Here is a 22,895-nt window from a genome sequence, read left to right as displayed (position 1 = left end):
GTTGCTATGGGCAACATCCCATCTTCAACAGAACTCCTGTTAGTAAATGTACCCTGTTGTGTCTGTGCATCCTTATGAAGTCTTGCAGCTTTTACCATAAAACATGATTGTTCCCAGAACATTCTCTGGTTACTGATGGTTTGCCTCAATAAGGGGCAGATTTATTAAGCTTGGAGAAGAGATAAACTGGAGATAAAGCGGAGAAAAGGTAAAAGGAGATAAAGCACCAGCCAATCAACTCCCAACTGTCTTTTTCAAACACAGCTGATTGGCTGGTGCTTTATCTCCTCTTACCTTTTCTCCGCTTTATCTCCAGTTTATCTCTTCTCCAAGCTTAATAAATCTGCCCCTAAGTGTTATATTATATAAATCGGCTCCTACCTGCCATGTCACAGGCTGGGTTTGAAAAAATGTCAGGCAGTAGCTGATTGGCTGGCTGTTTATCATTCTCCATTTTTTCACTTTTGAAGTGCATCTGGCCCTATGTCAGGCCGTCCTCTAAAAGAAAGCTCCCAAGTGCCACAGGGCAAGTCTGCCAGAGCTATTGTATTTCATCCCACAGAAGGGACAAACTGCCTATCAGACAATAGCCTGGGCATGTTACAATTGTGCACTCTATGAAGGTTAACATGTGGGAAACCCAAACATCAACAGAAGGAAGATTTGAGGTCTGATCAGTGGTGGGATTCACCCGGGTCTGCAGAACCAATACCTAATGTACTATCAGTTCTGCAGAACCAATACCTAATGTACTATCAGTTCTGCAGAACCAATACCTAATGTACTATCAGTTCTGCAGAACCAATACCTAATGTACTATCAGTTCTGCAGAACCATTTGTTAATGAGTGTGCTGCCAGCTAGGTAGAGGCTCAAACCCACCACTGATCTGACAGTCCCACACACAATCCCATTGATGGGCGGATTTGGGGGGGGGGGGGGGGCACCCGAGCACATGCCCCGCCATCATTTAGGATTTATTTATTTTTTTTACTTTTTTTTTTTTCGTTTTGGTTGCCCTGGACAGTGTTTAAAATATAAGGGCTGGCTGTCAGACAGTCTGTACGCCCTTATCGGCAAGGATTGGCTCCCCACGTGTTCTGTACAGTGCAAAGGAGCCATCATGTGGAAGCCACCTGCCCCCCTTCCCGCCTGCCGCTGAACAGCGCAGCAGCCTGTGATCAGGGTGGGAGCGGCAGTGCAGTCTGTGGGGAAACAGAAACGCATGCCAGGATTCCCAGTGCTGCTGTGTGGAGAGAAGGTCAGGCTAGAGATGCTGCCTGGTGGTCCTGGACTGGAGGGTGAGTAGCTCAGGATGCCAGGCAGCTGCAAAGTGCTGCTGTGTGGAGAGAAGGTCAGGAGCCGGGTTGGCTGGAGGCTGCTTGGGCTGGCTAGAGGAGTCATTAGCCTGCAGTGTTTAATGTGGTGGGGGAGGGGCATCAAAATGGCAGCAGTGTGAAGATTTTATGACTTATTCACTGGCCTTAGCAGCTGCGATCAGGCAGCCATTTTGAATCAAATGGCCGCCTCACCGCAGCTTCTGATAAGGCTGGTAAATCTGTATAAGAAAACGCACACAATGTTCGCTATAGCAGGTTTTCTCTATGGTTAGGACATAGAACCTGTTGTTAATTTATTTGAATCCCAGCACTGGGCCTGATGATAGCAATACTTAACATTTATCCTCAGTGCACAGTATAAATAGTGCAAGCTCAGCATCTGCGCACCATCTTTAAAACCCTGCCCTTACCATGAAGTATGCTGGTGACAGCATCTTGCCATAGGAATACTGCTCTAATTCATCAAGTACAACCCTTTTACACCATTTTCCAAGGTCCGACCCGTGATGTCGTAAAGGTGAGTTTCCAGGGCTGGACCCTGCCTCAGACCCCATTTATACTGCACTTATTCCCTGTGTCAGCCCTGCTTTTCCCTGTAGATGTCATTAAAAGTGGCCTTAGGGCTCATACAGATGAGGTCACAAAAGGGAGGAGTAGGGTCTGCTCCCAGCATTGCAGCAATAATGCCCCACCTACAGTGCACATGGTTTTGCCCATTATGAGAACAAATTTGTACTGCGATCAGATCTGAATAAGGGCCATTGAGTGTTGATTGGTGGTAAGAATTCTGTGAATACTTATTATGCTGATCCGTATTATGGGAGAGGAGACTTACAACTACAGACTAAAAACATAAAAATGAAAAGGAGGGCTCTTGTTATAGAACAGGTTCTGTACCACTACCATTAAAGCAATACCTTGTCCTGGAATAAAGTGCAATGATCAGTTACTGAATTTCACACAATATTAAGAAAAATATTTCATTGCACTTTTAAAAAAAAAGTGTTTAGCTGCTCCCAGCATTTTACACCAGCTACTGTAGATGAGGGAATTTACATCTGCAGATCACTGAGTGGGCAAGATAAATGCTAAGTGACTCATACATATCTAATACTGGATGATTCAGTGCAGATTACACCATGATTCCCCAATACAGCATACAATACATTTTGTAGAACATATGGTTTGTTCTCAGAGAACGCTTTGTGCCGATTACCCAAAATAAATGTCAAGATTGCAAGATTATGTGACGTTTGAGTTAAGGAGGTCAATGTCTTCTCTGTAGTGCCCATATCTAGTTAAATCCAGTGGCGTTGGCCTTGACTGGAAAGCAACCACCTCACCAAATCGTCCTCCATCATTCAAGCGATGCGACAAAAAGAAATCTTCTCCAAACATTACCACCAGCCCAATGACGTGACACAGATAATACTGTAGTGAGCTGGAAAGCAAATGATTCTGTGCAGACCCAGAGAAAGCTTGTTGAATGTGAGTGCAATAGACCATGACCACCTGACAGAAGAGATTCTTGAGGAACGTCAACTGATAATGTTGAAGAGCAAGCTGGTCAGCATGATGGTGGGACCTCCGTACTCTGCTATAGAAAACAAGAAAAGATACATTGTTACAATAATAGTGACAGCAGCTAATCTGGCCCTGGTTCTCCACTGTTTTAGTTACAATCGTTTCCATGTCTACAAAAGTCTTTATTCTGATGAGATGATTACAGGTGGGAATTCGTTCCATGCATGGGAGCTGGTGACTGGCCACTGCCACCCAATATTGGACATATAAGTGAAGAACTTGTGTGATCTCTTTGAAATGACACATCGAGGCAAGACCGGGAGAGCTGGCAAGGGACTGGGGTAGGGAGCTGCTGCACTGCTCCAGCTTGGCATATGTAATGAGTGGATGCAATGAATATATGAAAATCTAATGAGCGGCTCTCGGCCCCCTGCTGGCTGTTATGTTTAAAAAAATTAAATTATTAAAAAATTATATATATATTCATGTGCAGTAAGTACATGAAAAAAAATACTGGATTTTTTTTTACACCAAATAATAAAAAAAAAACTCTATTTTAAAAGATCACAGTTCAGTTCACCGTAAAAAGATGGTGATTGCTACACGGTGACACACAGCGAAGCAATTCGCCATCTGATCATTGAATACACTCATGGTGAATCACATTGGAAAACCCATTGAAAAACCACAGCGATTACAGAGACTATCAGACGGCGAATTGTCCTTCATTCACTGTTCGCCGTCGGGGAATAGTGCATGTTGAATAGGGTGAATCCGGTTTTCAGTAAAAAGATTCACCTTAGAGCACGAAAATAGCTCACATTCGCCGTAGAACATGGCGAATCAGCCTCATTGAATACTGCCCAATATCAATTGTCCAGTGTTTATTATTGCGCTTATGGCAGTGGTTCCCAAACTTTCTTGAATTACACTTCATATCAGCATTTTTTTCACAGCTCCTCCAGGATAAAAGTTTTTTTATTAATATATTTGTAAAAAAATAATTTAATTAGATGACATTGTGAAAGATATAGTTTAGAAAGGGGCTTCTGAGCGATGTATTTCACAATATTGTCTAGTCACTCTAGTGTGTACATTCAATACCATTACCATGCATGCTGCCGCATGTCGTTAAGGATGATTGATGGCTGCAGAACATGCAAGTCACTGAATGATATCGGCGGCCAATATTGTTCAGTGTGTACACACAATATCGGGCGTCCGTGGCCCTTATAGTTAACTATATCAGCATCAGCAGGGTCGGCTAGTGTGTATGGGGCTTTAGGTTCAGGTATGTGTTGAGGACAGGGTTGAACTTCTGACTGTCCACATGTTTTAGGATTGGCAGCCACTAGTAGAGAATCTGCTTATCACTTTCACCATAAATAATTTGATTGGGTCCTGGACTACCAACCTGCCACACCCTTGGAAGAGCCTTTGCGGTACCCCCAGGGTGTCTAGGCACACAGTTTGGGAACCACTGCCTTTTGCTGATCCCACACCGCCATGAAGGAGTAGTAGCCGGCAGCGTAGTGCTTGCAGTGATGTCACGGACAAGCAACGCACGCCCAGTCTGAGAGCCAGAATGTTCCCTCCATTAGGTTGGGGTGGGGTATAAAGCCGAGAGAGGGGTTGCCGTGGCACTTTTCGGATGCTCGTAGGACTTGACTTGGCAAAACAACAAAAAACACATCCTCATACATTTCAAAGATCGGGCAATGGGCATCAACATGGCATTTATATATACACATAAACCTAGATGTGATAGAACATTACTACGATTCTGTTACCCAGGAAACACAAACCCTTACGCTCAGGAATGAAGACATAAAAAAGTCTGGAACAAGCAGCAAAAAGTTAAAACAGAAAACATGAAGCGAATGAAGGGCAGAGGTTGTAAGGTGCTGGCAAGCAGGACACGGATGTAACATTCGCATTCATGGAGGACCATTAATAAGATACCTTCCCCGGTAAATAATGTCCTAACAATGTTACAGTGGGATAATTATATGTCGTCCTTGTTAGTCAGGTGACAGTCATTTGGTCAGAAACTCTCCTGTACAGTGTAACTCCATGAACCCTGCCTGTTAGAATAAGATAATGGCAGAAGTCTACTCCTTGTACTGCTAGCCAGTTATTTCTCAAACTAAGGAAACTTCAAGCGGAAAAGTACCCAGAATCCTTTACTTATAGCAAAAGACCATAACTCCCCTCCCCCAGTGGCAGAGCAGACCACAATAACATAAGTAGATCATACTGATTTCAGGAAGACTGACTTAATGGACAATAAAACACTGAAAGCTGCCGTTCTGATCATACATTATTAACAGATCTCTCACTCTTTGCAGCTTTTAAGAAACAAGAAAAAGTCATAAATAATGTGTAATGTGGAAATGTCACCTGATGGTCACTAGGTAACCCTTTCCATGCCAGTGCAATGATATATCTCCCACTTGCAGGGACTGCTCTGGCTGCTGGGATTGTTAGGAGGTACTGTTTTGCAATCTGTCATTAGATCAGAAGGGCAGCTAATGATCCTTACAAACCTCCATGAGATCTGGTGTTAAAGATCAAGTTTGTCAGTTGCCTGCACACAGTGAGGGCAGCTACTAGGTGGGCTATCAATTGTAAACCGGCTAAGGCACATGGTTTATGGGAGTCTCTAGAAGCAGTCCAGGGGTTTTAAGTGGTCTGCTCCACAAAGAAAGAAACTCTTTTTCTATATGGCACTAATGTGTCAGGCTGAATTTTGGTTCACTGAACAAAATGGCTGCCTCACTGAACAAAATGGTTGCCCTACTTTCGTAGAACCATATGTAGGATGGATTAGAAGGCATTTTCCCTCTAAACTACTGGGTGTCCTACAGATATTAGGGGTGATTCAACACCGCTCGGCAAGCATTGGTCGTTCGCTGTTTACCAAGCGGCTTAACGCAGCCCCGCAAGCATCAGTTGGTTGCTGCTTACCAAGCAGCTTAACACCGCGCCCATCCGTCACCCCTGCATCCTCTCGGTAACAAGGACGGGATGTGTTCACTAACACATCCCCTCACATGATTCCGCTCGGAGGAGAAATCCTTTGATGACTTTTATTTCTTCCGCAAATCGGCAAAGACTGGGCAGGCGCTGATATCCTGTGACATCACCCTCCGCTCCCAGCAAACATCAGCCCCCCCTGCATTACCATGGGTATGCCCATAAAATGCTGGCCGTTCCCATGGTCTAGCTCTGTCTCTGTCCCCGCCCACCCGCGGCCCTCCCTCCCAGCAACAAACAGCCCAGCAAGTGTGTAACTCTCTGAAGTGGTTCGTTGCCTGGGTCTGCACATGTGCAAATATGCACTTACACATGTGCAGACCCCCAAACATCGGAACGCGTCTGAATTCACCCCGTTCTGAGTGTTGAATTATTCCCTATATAATTACCAATAAGCCAGCTATTAACCAGTCTGTATGGGAAATACCGGCATCTTGCATAGCAAGACAGAAAATGTCCCAGATGAAGGGTTCAATTCATTTACAAACTGCCACGTGCCTATGTCTGAGCAATACTAATTCATAGTCCGACTGAACATGATGACTTTGTAGTGAATATGGAGTAAACATTTACCCATCAGGAGGCCGACTACATCAGTCCAAAGTAAAAGGGCCTCTTGTAACATTAAAAAAACAAAAGACACGTATAATAAAGGCTTCATGTGTGACCTATGGATTGTGACCCAATGGCCTGACACACAGAGCAGGGGACAAGTACTAGGATGGTTTGTGGTACGGTACTGAGCTAGCATACTAGGATGGTTTGAGGTACGGTACTGAGCTAGCATACTAGGATGGGTTGAGGTACGGTACTGAGCTAGCATACTAGGATGGGTTGAGGTACGGTACGGAGCTAGCATACTAGGATGGGTTGAGGTACGGTACTGAGCTAGCATACTAGGATGGTTTGAGGTACGGTACTGAGCTAGCATACTAGGATGGGTTGAGGTACGGTACTGAGCTAGCATACTAGGATGGGTTGAGGTACGGTACGGAGCTAGCATACTAGGATGGGTTGAGGTACGGTACTGAGCTAGCATACTAGGATGGGTTGAGGTACGGTACTGAGCTAGCATACTAGGGTGGGTTGAGGTACGGTACTGAGCTAGCATACTAGGATTGATTGAGGTACGGTACTGAGCTAGCATACTAGGATGGTTTCAGGTACGGTACTGAGCTAGCATACTAGGATGAGCTAATGCAGAGGATAGGAAGGAGATTAGCAGCTAATGTATAAGATGTGTAAGCTGGGTGTAACAGAGTGGGAGTCATTAATATTTGGTAAAATATTTATTTACAGTGTTTAAAAGAATCCGATGACATTTTTGATTTCTACATGATTTGTACTAGGAATGACGACTACTGTCAACTTGTTGGCATGACCCAGTAAGCACACCTTAGTCCTAAGCCTGGGAGCTCATTCAGTGATGCGGTTCCTAAAATACCAGAGATCTATACACATATATCCAGACAGGCAAGCTAATTGTCTTCCCTAAGTAATACCCCTTTTCCACTGACCTAAAAACTGCGGGTCTTTGCTCATGAACGCCGACCTACCTGGGAATTTTGTCAGTGGAAATGAAAGCAAGTTAAAAATGCCAGGTAAAGTAACCTTGGTGCACAAACCAAAGCCTATAAGGACATGGTTTGAGTAGTTAGGCATGGTGGAACGTGACTGGCCCACACACAGCCCTGACCTCAACCCCATCGAGCACTTTTGAGATGAACTGGAACGGATATTGGGCAGGATGCTCTAAACCGGGAATGCGGTAAAAACCCTGTCATCTGGGTCTTTACCGCATTTCCGTATTCTCTAACCCCCTCCGCATTGTCAGCGTTGCGGAGGGAATCGCCAGCAAAAGCTGGTGATTCCCTGCAGAAGCCTATGGGCTTCTTACTGCAGCGCTGTGTGAGGGATCCGTCACGGATCCCTCCCAGCATGCCATGCAGCCAGCTCTGGCGCTCTGCACATGTGCAGATGGACTCCCGTTTCTCAGACCAGCGCCATGGCTGCATCGCAAGGGACAGCTCTTATCGCAAGAGCTGTCCCTTGCCTTAATAACAGCATATGTTAGAGCATACAGTATGCGATTATTAACAATGCGGTACCCGGCGAAGGCTGCGGGTGTTAGAACATCCGCCCATTGTGAGCCAGGCCTTCTCGTCCAACATCAGCGCCTGAACTCATAAATATGCACAAATCCCCATAAAAACACTATAAAATCTAGTGGAAAACCTCCCAAGTACAGTGGAAGCTGTTACAGCTGCAAAAGTGGGACCAACTCTATATTAAAGTATATGTATGTGACTACAATGTGATTACATTACCTATTGGTATAATAGTCAGGCATCTGTATAGTGAATCTCCCAATCTTAGGTAACCCTGTTGTCAAGCTGACTCTCCCACACGATCTACTCAATCACACGCATGGATTTGTACATTATCAGTGGGATATATGATGACAATATTGATGATGATGGCAGCCAAGCATCACCCAAAGGGCATCCTGGGGTAAGCATCTATTAAGTCTGACAATATAGGAGTTATTCAATCTGTGCTGAGGTTTCCAACAGGTGGAAATATCAGCTGTAGCCTAGATTGAAAGCTTGCAGCTGGGCCCTCTAACCCCCAAGTCTGTCTGTTACCCAGTTTGTTGTATCACTGTCTACTATTGTAAAGCGCAACGGAATCTGCTGCGCTATATAAGAAACTGTAAATAAATAAATAATAAATATTCAATGCTGCTGCTTTCAACAGAATTGAAGGTTGTCAGTTTCAAGTTCATTCTAGAAGTCGAATCTGTTTTGTGGGAAACGGCCATGGATCGTTGAATCTGAGGCCGTTTGCTGACAATCCGCATCTGTTTTTGCCGATCTGTGGACTTTCCAACTCTCGACAGTCGGAACATTGAATTACAACTGACGAGTTAGTGTCGGAAGCCTGCGAAAATGGGCAGAATTCTGACTTTCCGACAGTCAGAATCCCAGATTGAGTAAGAGACAGCACAGCACTTTTGACACCTGGACGACTCACATCCCAGTTAACTCAGGAGGGTTGTGGCAAATTTAGGAGAAAATTGCTGTTGGCAGCTCTAGTTGAATCTCGGTGCACACAGTGTAATATAGTGTTCATTCTAGAACTCGCCATCTTTGAAAACCCATGCAGTTCCTCTTCCCTGCCTGGGGTGTCGCTATCTGCTGTAGTACTTCTAGCACAGTGTGGTCTGTATATCAGCACTGATATGCAAACTAGACCTGTGCTAGAAACACCACAGCAGGCAGCGACACCCCAGGCAGGGAAGAGGAACTGCATGGGTTTTCAAAGATGGCGGATGCTAGAATAAACACTATAATAGTCCACCAAGCAATAAATAGTCCAATCTGTGCTACAGATAATACAGTAGCGCTGTGTACCCTCAGAGGCACAGAATCCAGCTCCATGTCTACTTGAGCCACCCTAATATTTGTGATGCCCCAGCCACTAATCTTGTCTATGCATGGAATGTTTCAGTACTATGGGAGGGGACTGGGGTGATGCCTGCACCCCCCCAATCTTTATTAAAGCATTATTTGCAGCCCCACGATTGGATAATAATGATAAATTAAATGTATAAAATGGTTATCACTTGTATGCTCTGATCTAAGGAAGGACGGGCCCGCTGAATCGGCACTATACCCCCTAGTAAATAGTTACCCCCCTTACCGTACACCAAAGCCAAGAACTCCTGGTGTATCTTTGCTCCACTCTCCTCTCTATAGCCCCACCTCTAAAAAGTTATGATGGGGGGGAAGGGGGAACATTCGCCAGCAGCTTTTAAAGCCCAAAGAAAAATGACGGCATGATGCTCATCCCGAAGCTTCAGCTAGGGATTGACGGCTATGCGCTAATACGTGTTACTTTTAATCGTGTCGCTATCATTAATATACTCTGTCCCTATTAATCAAGATCCTGCAATTACTACACACTGGCCCTAAAGGACTAACCCATTAATTATGGTGATTTCATTTGTACGCTCAGGGTCCTAAAGGGACAACTCATTAACGATTACACTGTCATTACTCTACACGGTCCCTAGCAGATGAACCCTTTAAGCGTGTGGCTGACATTAATACGCTCTGATCGGAAGGACTGACTAATTATTACACTAAGATCCTAGAGAGACAGCCCATTAAATATAACATTACTACACAACTCATCACAGGAAGGACTAACTCCGTAATCTGTCATTAGAACAATGTAGCCCTATACAGTATATGACTGATGCACAAAGCATCTCACAGTCAGAAATCCGCTCTAGTCATAGAAATATAAAAATAAACCTATTGTAAGCATCAATACTCTATGGTTGTAAACAATAGTGTCATCTATTCCCCCCCACATCCGCATCGTCAGTGTATAGCAGCATGCAGAGCGACAGCTGAAGAGGTGCTCTAACGTAATACTGCCGGCGGTCCACCAGCTCAGGGAGTGAGGCTTGCACATGCAGGATCATGGTGACATGCCAGAAAGGAGACAGATGCAAGAACGGAAGTGACAGACAAGCCAGTCCTTGTTCACAGAGAGATCTTTCTGAAACAAACCGTTTCATAGTCCTCGATGTGCACAGATTTCTCAGCTCCTTCCAACGCCTCTGCGACTGGCAAGGACTCCACTGCGGCTGGCGAGGACTCCACTGCGACTGGCGAGGACTCCACTGCGACTGGCGAGGACTCCACTGCGACTGGCGAGGACTCCACTGCGACTGGCGAGGACTCCACTGCGACTGGCGAGGACTCCACTGCGACTGGCGAGGACTCCACTGCGACTGGCGAGGACTCCACTGCGACTGGCGAAGACTCCACTGCGACTGGCGAAGACTCCACTGCGACTGGCGAAGACTCCACTGCGACTGGCGAGGACTCCACTGCAGGGGCCTGTGGAGTCTCCTCAGATACTGGCAAGATCATTTCTCCAACTGACTCTTCTGATGCGCTCTCTGCTTTAAGAAACAAAGGTCAGTCCAATGAAATGATTGTTGCACAAGTGTACACTACAGTATATCGGAGCATATGTGAGCGCATCTCAGGTTTAAACTATTCTGAACAATATATCAGTAAAGGTCCATACACACTGGGCGACAATGCCTAGTGTGTATGGACAGCGATGATGACTATTATCACTGGGGGGAAAGCTGCTCAGTGCATACACACTGAGGGACTTTCCACCTACCCGGCGCAGATAGAGGGGGGGAGGATGGCGTTGCATAGAGCAGCGCTATGCAAAGCTGTCCTCAAAGCCGCTCATCTGCTGGTAATACCAGCAGAGGAACGGCTTTCCCAGTGATGATGTGGGAGCGCGCAGCAGCGCTCATCGCTGGGGCATACACACTGGGCGGCTTTGAGCTGAATGCCGCTCAAACATGCTGTATTGAGCGGCTTTCAGCTCAAAGTCACCCAGTGTGTATGGGCCTTTACCTGTACAACGCTTTAGTATATCAAACAGAAGTGTTCGCTGTGGAAAGTTGATACTGTAACTGATATGTTTCTGGCATATGATGGAATAGCTATTTCTGACTAGTTAATGTGCGCTGATGGAAAACAAAGCCTTATACCCCTTTCACATTGCACTTTTAAACCGGTATATTGCCGTTTTTTTCCCATTTTAAAACGTTTAAGGCTGCAATGTGAAAGTGCCAAACTTGATTTACCGGTTAAAGATAACCGGTATTTCAACACGGTTAAAAAGCAGAGTCCTACACATTTTAAAGCCGTTTTTTAGGCATTGTGAATGGCTCTATTTCAATGGCTTGAAACGTGTCCCTTGGGGGTTAAACGGGTTGAATTTTGAATGGTATTAAATGATTTTTAAAACGGTTTTCACCTGCAATGTGAAAGGTCTCAAGGCTCAGACCCGTTTTAAAGTCCCATTTAAGAATACCGTGTCATTACCCATTTCTGCAATGTGAAAGCAGTATAAGTTACCATTATTTACGCTGCACTCTTGGTCTCCCCTTATAGGAAGTGCTTGGACATCTACGGATTCCCGTTCTGCTGACTTCTGTGTCCGGTTAGTCTTGGTTTCATTGGATTGCAGAGATTCAGCTTCCATATTGGGTGTTAGATCCTGAACTGGATCCAAAGGTGGGTTCTCGGAAGAGTCTAGGAAGTTACAGATACAGAAATGAATACGTAAGATTTACCTGTAAAATTCACAGATTATGACGGGTTGTAAAGGATTATAGAACAGTTATCTGAGTAAGGGCGAGATGTACTAAAGGGAAAATGCGGTAAAACCCCCGTTTTACCGCATTTTCCTATGTACTAAAACCCGTTCGCAGCGGTTTCGCAGGGCAGGGTATCGCCACCTTTGGGTGGCGATACCCTATAGAAGCCTATGGGCTTCTTTTCGCCGCCCGCCGCGTCGCCGCAACCCGCCGCCTCGCCGACCCCCCCTTTCCCCCCTCCCTTGGGCTTACCTTCTTGCAGGTCCTCCTGGACCCCGGAAGGTAAGCCCTTCCTCCCCCTAGCAACGCAGCCGGACGTCCTTCCGGCTGCAGGGGGAGGAGGAAGCGCCGGGGACAGCTTGCTTAGCTGTCCCCGGCGTGAAAGCTGCAGAAGCCGGCTGGGAGGTGACGGAGACCCCCCGCAGACCACAGTACAGGTATCGCGGGGGGCCTCCGTCACCGCATCGCGATGCCAGCCGCATATGTTAGTACATATGCGGCGGCATCGCGGCGGGGGGGGGGCGCGAAGGGCGGCGATGTATTTTAATACATCCCGCCCTAAATATCTGAATGAATGGGAGCAGAGAAGGGAAAGGGGGGACATGATAGAAACATTCAAATACTGTAGATCAAGGGTTTTAACAAGGTACAGGTATGAAACATTCTTTAAATGAAGGGAAGTATTCAGGTGGCCATACACTATGCGATTTTGGAACTTTGGGCCGATAAATCGGGTGAAATCAGGCCAAATTTGCATATGTGTGATATCCGATCCGATGCACGACCCTGTCTGCATTGGACCGGATCAGGAGGTCGGACGGGCTGCACATAAGATCATGTACGACCTGGTGCTGCAGCAGGCGGTGAGGAGCAGCGGGGAGGGCGACAGGTGCTGGAGCGAGTGGTGAGGAGCAGCGGGGCGGGTGCTGAGCAGCGCACTAGTGGATGTTCAGCAGGATGGGCAGCGGTGGATATCAGAATTTTAAAATAACCTGTCAAATGACTAGCCGACCTCTCAGCCAATCAGCGGTTGTTTAGAAGGGAGGCCGCTGATTGGGTGAGAGTGCTCTCTCTCAGCCAATCAGAGGCCGGCCAGTCAGTTGACAGGTTATTTTAAAATTCTAATACCTGCTGTTGCCCATCCTGCTGAACACCCGTTAGCACTCAGCACCCACCGCCCGTTCCACTGCTCCTCACCGCCGCTGCAGCTCCCTGGTTTTACATGTAATAAATCGCATGCAATTTATCACATGTAAAAAAAAATGGCACATCAAGTGCCAAATCGTATGTGAGCCTCCCTGGGAGCTGCCGGGCGGCTCACAGGAGACTTGGGTCTGACTTGTCCTTAGGACAAGTAGGCCTAATGTATGGGGGCCTTTAGCATAGAAGGACATGCAGTGAGATTGAAGGGAGGGAGGTTCAGGGTAAATCTGAGGTAAAATCACTTCACAGAAAGGGTAGTGTACAAGTGGAAGAGGCTCCCATCAGAGGTGGTAGAGGCTAAGAGCCACATTTATCAAACAATATTTGTGGCTAAATCCCCGAAAACACCCGTTTCAGGGTTAGCCTGAAATATTAAGTATCCTCCGATCCCTGCTGCAATCCCACCTGCATCTCCGCCGGCCACCTCCCCCATAGGTGTCTATAGGGGGATGCGAAGCTACCCGATGTATCAACATAGGGCATTCTGGCTTCGCATGCCTGGGCTATCGCCATTCTAAGATGCTATGGGCCACTGGATCACACTGCTGCTGGGGCATGTGCTGCTCATGTGCAGACCCCCGGCTTCCGGTTGAGCGCATCGGAGGGATGGGCTCTTTTTGGAGCCCTGCCCTCGCGCTTGTGGGAGGATACATCCCAGCGCTAATATCGCACTTTACAATGAGATCCTGGGAGCTAATATTCCACCCAGATTGCATTGTTAATGCGATAATTGATAAATGGGCCCGTAAGACAGTAGAGCAATTCAAACATGTATGGGATAGATATAAATTAGGATTAAATAGGGTTTGAGGTAACAATATGGTTAAAAAAAACCAGACTAGATGGGATTAAAAATTCCTATCTGCTGTCAAATTCTGTGTTCCTATGTTACATACTTGCCAACCCTCCCGCATTCAGCGGGAGGGTCCCGCTTTTTGCTTGACCCTCCCGCTGCCCCGCAAAACCCCTCATACCTCCCGGTTTCTGGGATTCTTTCTGTGAAATTCGGACTGCACAGGCACGCGTCCGTACTGGCGGGGCCTGTGTGGGGAAGTCATAGCCGGTCACCGCGGTGTTATGGGTAGCAGTGACCAGCTGCTGTGCGTACAGACCGGAAGTCTGTGCAACAGGATCATAGATATCATCTGGCAGTCGGAGCTTCCCTGAGGCTGGGCCCGCTTTGACACTCTGCTCCGTGTTATACCCCTTTTACACCAAAAACCCTGGTCGGACCCTGGTCTTTGAACACGGTTGTTTCCAGGGTCGGACGCTGCTTCATACCCCATTTACACAGCAATTGTTGTTTCCAGGGTCGGACCAGGGTTTACACTGCCTTTTCTTGTGGATGTCATTACAAATGGCCTGCAGCAGCACCACATCACCCCCCTGATCATCATCACTCTCCCCTGATCATCATCACCACCCCCACCCCCCAAGCCTCAAATCATCCCCCCCCCCCCCCGCTCATCATCACATCACCACCCCAACCCAGTGCAGGGTCCATCCTCCAGGCAGCGGGGTTCGGCAGTGCAGGGCAGGCGTGCAGGGGGTCCATTCAGCATATAGGAAGTCACCTGCGGGGTCTCTCCAATGTATGGTGCCTGCGGCGGATAGCAGTAGTTTCCAGCCACCGCAGGGACGCTCGCCGGTTACTTCCCATATGCTGGAGGGACCCCGCCGGCGACTTCCCATACGCTGGATGGACCCCCTGCCCGCCTGCACTGCTGGACCCTCCTGCCTCCACGTCCCGACCCGCGGCTGCAGGGGGGAGTTACAGCAGCAGCCGCTGCGAGCATCCCCTCCGTCTCCCCCCTCAGCAGCCTGACAGCTTGCAGCAGGGGAGCTCAGCGTCCGGCGTACAAGTGCCGGAGCAAAGGTGAGGGGGGGCCAGTAGCGCACGCAGGGGGGGGGGGGGTTCTGAGTACCCAGAAACCCCCCCCAGGAGTCTATGGGCCCTAGGCTGAAAGCTGAGGGTCCCCTCTTTCCATGGGTACAAGAATTTTAAAAATCGGCCCTTGGGAACCGGAGATATCTGACTTCAAAACAGTGGTCCCCATCCAAGCCTGTTAATTGCTCTTCCCAGTCAGATATTTCAGGTTCTGTCTGACTTAGAGTTTTTCTGAGGGTATATTCCAAAAGCTGGGACTCTCCCCCTTTGAGGGACACTAGTAGCTTGTCTCTACTCTTCCCAGAACCAGAGATATCAGCCTTGCAGCAGCTGGTTACTGCTCCAGCTCCACACACCTGGTATGTAGTTTTATATACTCATTGGCAGATTGTTCTGCCTCCTGAATTCTGATCCCCTAGTCCCCAATACCATTTGGTAGGTGGGATTCTCTAGTTTTTAATTCCATTAAAATCTAAGAAATCTATTTCTGGGAACTGGAGATATCTGCAGTCAAGCAAGCTGTCCTCCCACCAGATAATTATGAATAATAAGCCCACTCCACTATACACCCCTCCTCTGCATATTAAATATCCTCTACCACCCTGGAAGTTATGTATCAGGGCCCCTTCATTCAGCCCAATGCCCCCTTCTCCCACCCCATCTCCCACCATCTGTGCAGTAACGGGATAATTAGTGGAAATTACTGATCCAGGCCCTACATGCTGAGCGGTTGATATAACACCCCTACCACCTGCGGGACACCAAAGCTTCCCCCACCCCTACCGCTGAAGGATCGGTAGGGGCCCCAATACATTGCTATGCCCAGGGGTCTACATCGCTGTTATATTTATATATGTGTGTGTGTGTGTGTGTGTGTGTGTGTGTGTATATTATTATTATTATTTATATACATTTGGCCTATCTATAATACTTTAACTGACCCGGCATATACTGGGTCACCTAAAGCTGGCCATACATCAGAAAGATTGATCTTAAGATCGATTGCGCTCATGATTGTGTACAATTTCCCTTGAAATCCCCGGCAGTCCTTGGTGGTTTTTGGACACACAATCTACACACAATCGATCATACAATCAATCATACAATCCATCTACTGCATGATTGTGCACACAAGATGTGCACACAATCTGCATACAATCCATCTTACAATCAGTTGAGATTGTATGATTGGGTACAATATCTTTCTGATGTATGGCCACCTTAAGTGTCCAACTCCGTGCTTTGCTCCGCTCCTCTGGAAACCCCCTTCTGAAAATCCTGCGTTTGCCACTGGGGGCTCATGCAATCTGTGGTGGGTTTTGCTGGGGCAGGACATACCTGCCCTGGTAGGTTTGTCCTGCTCCAGGAAAACCCCCACTCAAGGGGTTAAGAAATATAAGCAGACGCAGAATAATGAGGACAAAGTGGTGTATCTTGTTAGACAGAAGGAGGCTAAGAAAGTAATCAGATGTGCAAAAGCACAGGCTGAGGAGAAAATGGCCCAATCATTGGGTAAAGGGGGAAAACGTTAAGAGAAGGGAGAAAAACAAAAAGTGGAGTAATGAGACTTAGAGAGTGGAAGTCTTCTTGAGGGGGACAATGTAATAGCAGATCATATTAATAATTATTTCTGCTCAGTATTCACTGCTGAAAGAGAGGGGAAGGGGCTGCAGTTAAGTTGCAATTATAGTCAGAAAACTTAGGGAGAAACAAGTACATTTACAGAGGAGAAAGTCCTCACAGAACTCTCTTCCTCATTACGCGCGCATCTCATTGCACCCGGCAATCGTACAGTGTATGGGCAAATTTAAATTATAATAGTGTGCCAATGCAGTACACCTATACAGTGTTCAGGTCAGCAGATTTCAACAGACACCCAAAAATGTTTGAAAAACGCTTCTCTGTGTCTACTATTTCATGTCAACCTTTTCCATGTGTCGATATTTTGCCTGTCGACCAATAGTTGACGACTTATTGACTGTCGACCTAATTAACCACACCAATCCAGTTAGCCACAATCATTGAAGCTTGATTTGTTTTTTTCATGAGAGAAATGTCCCGTTTTCTGGTGATAACAAAGGGGATCTGGGATAACACGTTATCGCAACTTTAAGGGCCGGTTATCAGGGATTATGCATTGTGTGCCTGAGGCATGCAAATCATAACCCCTGATAAGTGCTGGTTATCGACGAGACTGGCACCTCTTATTTATTTACCCCAAGAGAATTTGGGACCACTATTACTATGTAATGGCAGGCCATCTAGCCTGTGAGCCCAGGGCAAATAACGGTTTTATTCCTTTTACTAAAACAGCAATGGATAATTTAAATGGCTTCCCTAATGACATATACAGTATAGCATCCTGCTACAGTAAAGGGAGACCATCAGGGGGGGACAACATGCTACTGCACATCCAATGCAGACTACTCTCCCTATGAAACCCTACTCACCCCTTCTTCTCTAACAAGCTCCCTATATCACTTCTACTTCAATTTAAGAGTGTTTTGTTTTAAGCTAAGGTGAGGTATGTGTACTTTATAATGGTCAGTCACAGGAGTTGGGGAAAGATGACAAGAGAGGAGCTGGCAGTGCGAGGATCAGTTTCTGTATGTATCCTATATGTGTGCATGTTCGTATGTATGTATGTATATATATACACACATGCTTATGTATGCACCTTATATTTACATCTGGCTAGGTATGTGGCCTAACATGTATAAACGGCTCTACCATGGCATAATGTGTATAAGGAACTCTTCTGTAGTGTAACATGTATCAGGGGATCTACCTATGGCAGGGATTCCCAATCTTTTTCTAATCACGGCACCCTAGAGTATCAGAATTTTTCCACGGCACCCCTAGGTCCCCAAAAATATATATCAAATTAAGTAGATTGTGTTTATATGTGCTTTTTAGGTTCAGTTATGTGGTAAAGGGCAGGATTTGGTTCTGATTGTACACATTTTATGATTGGCAGCCACCAGCACTGGTTTTGTCCAGAAATAATTGATCATAAATCATTAGAATTGGTCCTGGACGACCAACCCGAGGCACCCCTGCAAGTGTCCCGAGGCACCCCAGGGAGCCGCGGCACACAGTTTGGGAACCACTGACCTATGGCATACTGTGTATAAGGGGGCTCTACTGTGACATAACATGTATAAGACACTGTACTGAGGTATAACACATATAAGTGGCTATTGTGATGTAACATACAGTATAAAACTGCTCTACCACAGCATAATGTGTAAAACTGCTCTAATGTGTGGTGTAACGTGAATAATTGACATTACTGTGTGGCATAATGTAGTGGTCTGCCTGCTCTGACCAGACAGAAAATTAGAATGAAATATCGAACATTACACATGCAAGATGTCTTGTAACCTTACTTATTGAAACAATATTGTATATAGAATCAATGATATTTAACTACCCAGTATTAATTCTAGAATTCAGTGTAGGTGTGAATATAATGCAGTATTCTCTACTTTATTTGTATATTTTTATATATCATATAATAGATTGGCATGCTATAACAACACCCACCCTCACAGCCCAAACGTTTACACTTTTTTTTCTGCACCAATTGATACCCACCCCATTTATAGCCACACCCTCAACACTCAAGCTCCTCCCCCACAAGAGGTGAGGGGTGTCAGGTTTTTTGTTCAGTCCCAGGCCCCACTATTTCTGAGAACAGCCCTGATAATATGAATACAGGCCCTTATTCAGATCTGATCGCAGTACAAATTTGGGTACTTGATTAGTTTCACGGCAGCAGCACGAGGACGCTGAAGCTATAAATATTGGCCGCTTGCTAGACTGCCTTAAGCTACGCTATTAGCGTGGCGCCTGTTTGAATTCTGGCAGCTTGCCAGCTGCTTAGTTGTTTAGTTTCAGGGCAGCAGCCCGTGGGGCCTTACTTCTGTAATGTACGTTTTCAGCGCTGCTACTCCTAAGCTCCTGTGAAGCCTAGTGAGCGCCTCTCACACAGTGTCCGCATGATATCCTCTCTCCTGTGGAGAGGGGATCATGGGGGCGCCGGCGGAGAGGCGCTTCATCTTTGTGATATGTAGGAGCATCTCAGATGCTCCAGCAGCAATGCAATGATACACTGATCTGTGCGCTGACAGTTCATTGTGGCGCCACAATGACCTGTCAGCATAGTGACTCGGCGGCACCTCAGTGCTGACAGTGCGTCTGAATTTTGCGTCTACTGCTTAGACGCTATAGCGTCCAAGTAGTACATGCAAAATCGGCTACTGCTTGGACGCTGTAGCGTCCAAGTATTCAATGCAAAATTCAGTCGGGTATAGGGGTACATAGGGGTGCAGTGTGCAAAACACTATTAAACCTGTTCACAATGACAGTAGTCGACGTAACAGCTGTCGAACTTGTTTATTTCACCATCCACGCCATCCTGAAGCGTGGTGACCGCAGCGAGGCCAGCAAGGGGACGCAGTACGCGTCCTCCCGACCTTTACATACCCCCACTATCCACGTCAGCGCGGAGTTGATTTTATATAGTGTGGCGAGCGCAGCGAGCGACCGGGCCCGAAGTGTGGTGAGGGGACGCGGATAACTTTCCACATCCGCATACCATGCTTCGGACTCACCACACTATATAAAATCAACTCCACACTGACGTGGATAGTGGGGGTATGAAAAGGTCGGGAGGATGCATACCGCGTCCGCTCGCCACGCTTCGGGATGGCGTGGATGGTGGAGGTGTTTCAGGAACACATTCACACATCTGCGCGCTCATTCAGTTACTAGGCAAAACATCTGAGCCGTCAAGGCAGTCTGGGAAGCTGCCAAGATTCATAGCTAGAGCGGGCTCGTGCTGCCGCCGCTGGAGCGTCTGAGACGCTCCTACGTATCACAAAGATGAAGCACCTCTCCGCCGGCACCCTCATGATCCCCTCTCAGCAGGACGGAGGATATCATGCGGGCACAAGCGCTGTGTGAGAGGCGATTACTTCTCAGGAGGTTAGGTTTAGCAGCGCTGCCGCCATGAAACTAAACAACTAAGCAGCTGGCAAGCTGCCAGAATTCAAACAGTCACTACGCTGATAGCGTAGCTTAAGGCAGTCTGGCAAACTGCCAATATTCATAGCTTCAGCGTCCTCGTGCTGCCGCCGTGAAACTTAACAAGTACCCAAATTTGTTCTCAAAATCGGCAAAACCATGTGCACTGCAGGTGGGGCAGATGTAACATGTACAGAGAGAGTTAGATTTGTGTGAGTTATTTTGTTTCTGTGCAAGGTAAATACTGACTGCTTTATTTTTACACTGCAATTTAGATTTCAGTTTCATCACACCCCACCCAAATTTAACTCTCTCTGCACATGTTACATCTGCCCCACCTTCATTGCACATGGTTTTGCCCATATTGAGAACAAATTTGTACTGAGATCAAATCTGAATAAGGGCCACATTCCGTCTCTTTAATAGTCAATCCACTGTTGGAATGGACGAAGAGAACCCAGCAATCCTCCAACGCACAGCCCTAGTGGTTTGGGATAGTAGATGACTTGAACATTCCGCAATGGTCAAGCAGTACTATACAGACCCATGCATTGGTGCCAAGTGCAAGGTGTTAGCATAGTGGGTGTGATTAGTAGAACATTTCCCCTACTATGAAATCTTTGTTTGAACATTAAATATAATGTAATGGAACAAATAACCTTCTATGGATTAATCCACTTTTATGCTATATTTCTCCACTTCTGTTTCAGATGTAATAAATGAGGACAGACACTGAATGCTAGTTTCAAGTAGCCATGTTAAACAAGAACAACAGTTAACAGGAAACCGCACCCCCAACTCCCATGGCAACACTGGGTGTGGCCAACTACATAAGATTGACATTACACAAACATCTCCCTTTTTTAAATATACTTAAGGTATAACATAACTGACAATGCTAACAATGTCCTTCATTAGTTGTTTCTTAAACTATAAATCAAGTCTGTCAGGTGGCCGTGACTGACGTCCACTGCGAGTATAGACAGGTTGAGCCAGAGGTGAATTCTGTTGGGCCGGAGTCCTTAGAACTCTAGCGGGTGATAATGATGGACTGCCATCTGGTATGCTTGCGTATTCCATGTTCTTATTTTCCCCATCACCTGGTAGAAGGACCTGGGGCCTTTCAAATTCTTGATTTGCCATTGGCACAGCTGGCTCCATAATTAGACCAGGAACGGAATGCCCTACAGTCTCCTGTAGAATTGGTCGCTCAGCTACTCGCAAATCCACACGATTGCGTCTGTACAAATTACCTTCCACATCCACAAGATATGAGCGCGGTGCAACTTTGCGCACACAGGTACCACGTCTCCAACGGCCTGTGCGATCTCCAGGAAGTGGCTTCATACGAATTGGCTCACCAATAGCAAGTTCAGGCAACTCCTTAGTAAATCTATCATACCCCAACTTGGAAATCTGCTTCCTCTGCTGTAGCATTTCTGGTACACCTTGTACTACACTTGGATAGAGTAAAGTACTTGCTACTGGCAAAAATGTCTTAAGCCTCCTTGACATTAGACGCTGTGCAGGACTGGTCCCCATGCCCTCGGTTGGTGTATTCCTCCAATGTAATATGGCTTTCCATGCGTCTGTATTATCACTGCTAGCCTTTTTGCACAGATTCTTCACAATCTTAACTGCTGACTCAGCTTTACCATTGGATTTTGGATAACGTGGTGAAGAGGTAACATGCTCAAACTTCCATTCAGAAGCAAATCGTCTAAACTGCTCACAAGCAAACTGCGGACCGTTGTCCGAAATCACTCATTCAGGCTGGCCATACCGTGCAAATTGTGCCTTGCAGCGCTTTATTGTAGTCTCTGAGGATAAATCTGGGAGAAGCTCAATTTCCCAAAAATCAGAATAATGGTCCACTATTAACAGAAAGTCCTTGCCTGCTTGAGTGAATAAATCCATGCTCACAATCTGCCATGGACGGATTGGTATCTCATGTGACATCATAGGCTCTTTCTGTTGTGCATATGCATATTCATTACATGCTGGGCAGTTACCAACATAGTTCTTAATGTCACTTTGCATGTTAGGCCAGTACAATGTATCCCTTGCTTGTCTGTAACATGCATCACCTCCAAGATGGCTGGAATGTATGCGTGCCAGCATTTCGGATCGCAATGATTTTGGAATGATAACTCTTGGACCCTTGTACAAAATGCCATTCTGTACACTGATCTCATCTCTAAATGACCAATAGTCTCTCACGATAAGTGGTGTCTCTTCTTTCGAATCTGGCCATCCAGTCAGTACAATAGACTTCAAAGTCTGCAGGCTCTCATCAGTCATGGTGTGCTGCTGAACCTGATGCAGTCGCTGGTCAGTGACATTCAGATAATCTGCCTGGTTAATCTGTTCAAATTCAGTCATCACCTGCTGCATGGCGCACACTGTGTGATAACTCTGGGCTGCTCCGGAGCTTCCACCCACAGGTACTGCTCTACTAAGAGTGTCACTGATATACATCTCAGGGCCTGGCTTGTAAGTAACACAGAGATTGTAATGCTGTAATGTCAACATCATACTCTGAAGTCTTTTAGGTGCACAGAGAAGAGGCTTTTTAAAGATGGCAATCAGCGGTTTATGATCAGTCTCCACTGTGATCACATCACGGCCATATAGAAAGTAATGAAAACGGGAACAAGCAAACACGATGCTCAAGC

General features: G+C 46.4%; 1 protein-coding gene across 4 annotated transcripts in view; it reads right to left on the bottom strand.

The window, feature by feature from the left end:
• Positions 1 to 1,581: 1,581 nt before the first annotated feature.
• CCDC9 (coiled-coil domain containing 9) overlaps positions 1,582 to 22,895 on the bottom strand; it is a 53,181-nt gene continuing 31,867 nt past the window's right edge. For 2 of the 4 annotated variants that reach the window (XM_083159778.1, XM_083159775.1), the window contains exons 13-15: positions 11,860 to 12,036; positions 10,480 to 10,877; positions 1,582 to 2,936 (exon numbers count right to left, since the gene is read on the bottom strand). In XM_083159778.1, coding sequence (XP_083015904.1) covers positions 2,907 to 2,936; positions 10,480 to 10,877; positions 11,860 to 12,036 — 605 coding nt within the window. In that variant the 3' untranslated portion in view covers positions 1,582 to 2,906. The remainder of the gene's footprint in view (positions 2,937 to 10,479; positions 10,878 to 11,859; positions 12,037 to 22,895) is intronic. The other 2 variants (XM_083159777.1, XM_083159776.1) reach the window with 2 other exon arrangements.

Source organism: Crinia signifera, chromosome 9, assembly GCF_055691185.1.
Source record: "Crinia signifera chromosome 9, ASM5569118v1, whole genome shotgun sequence".
Taxonomy (NCBI): domain Eukaryota; kingdom Metazoa; phylum Chordata; class Amphibia; order Anura; family Myobatrachidae; genus Crinia; species Crinia signifera.
The sequence above is the reverse complement of the archived record's forward strand: the minus strand, read 5'-3'. Positions and strand labels throughout refer to the sequence as shown.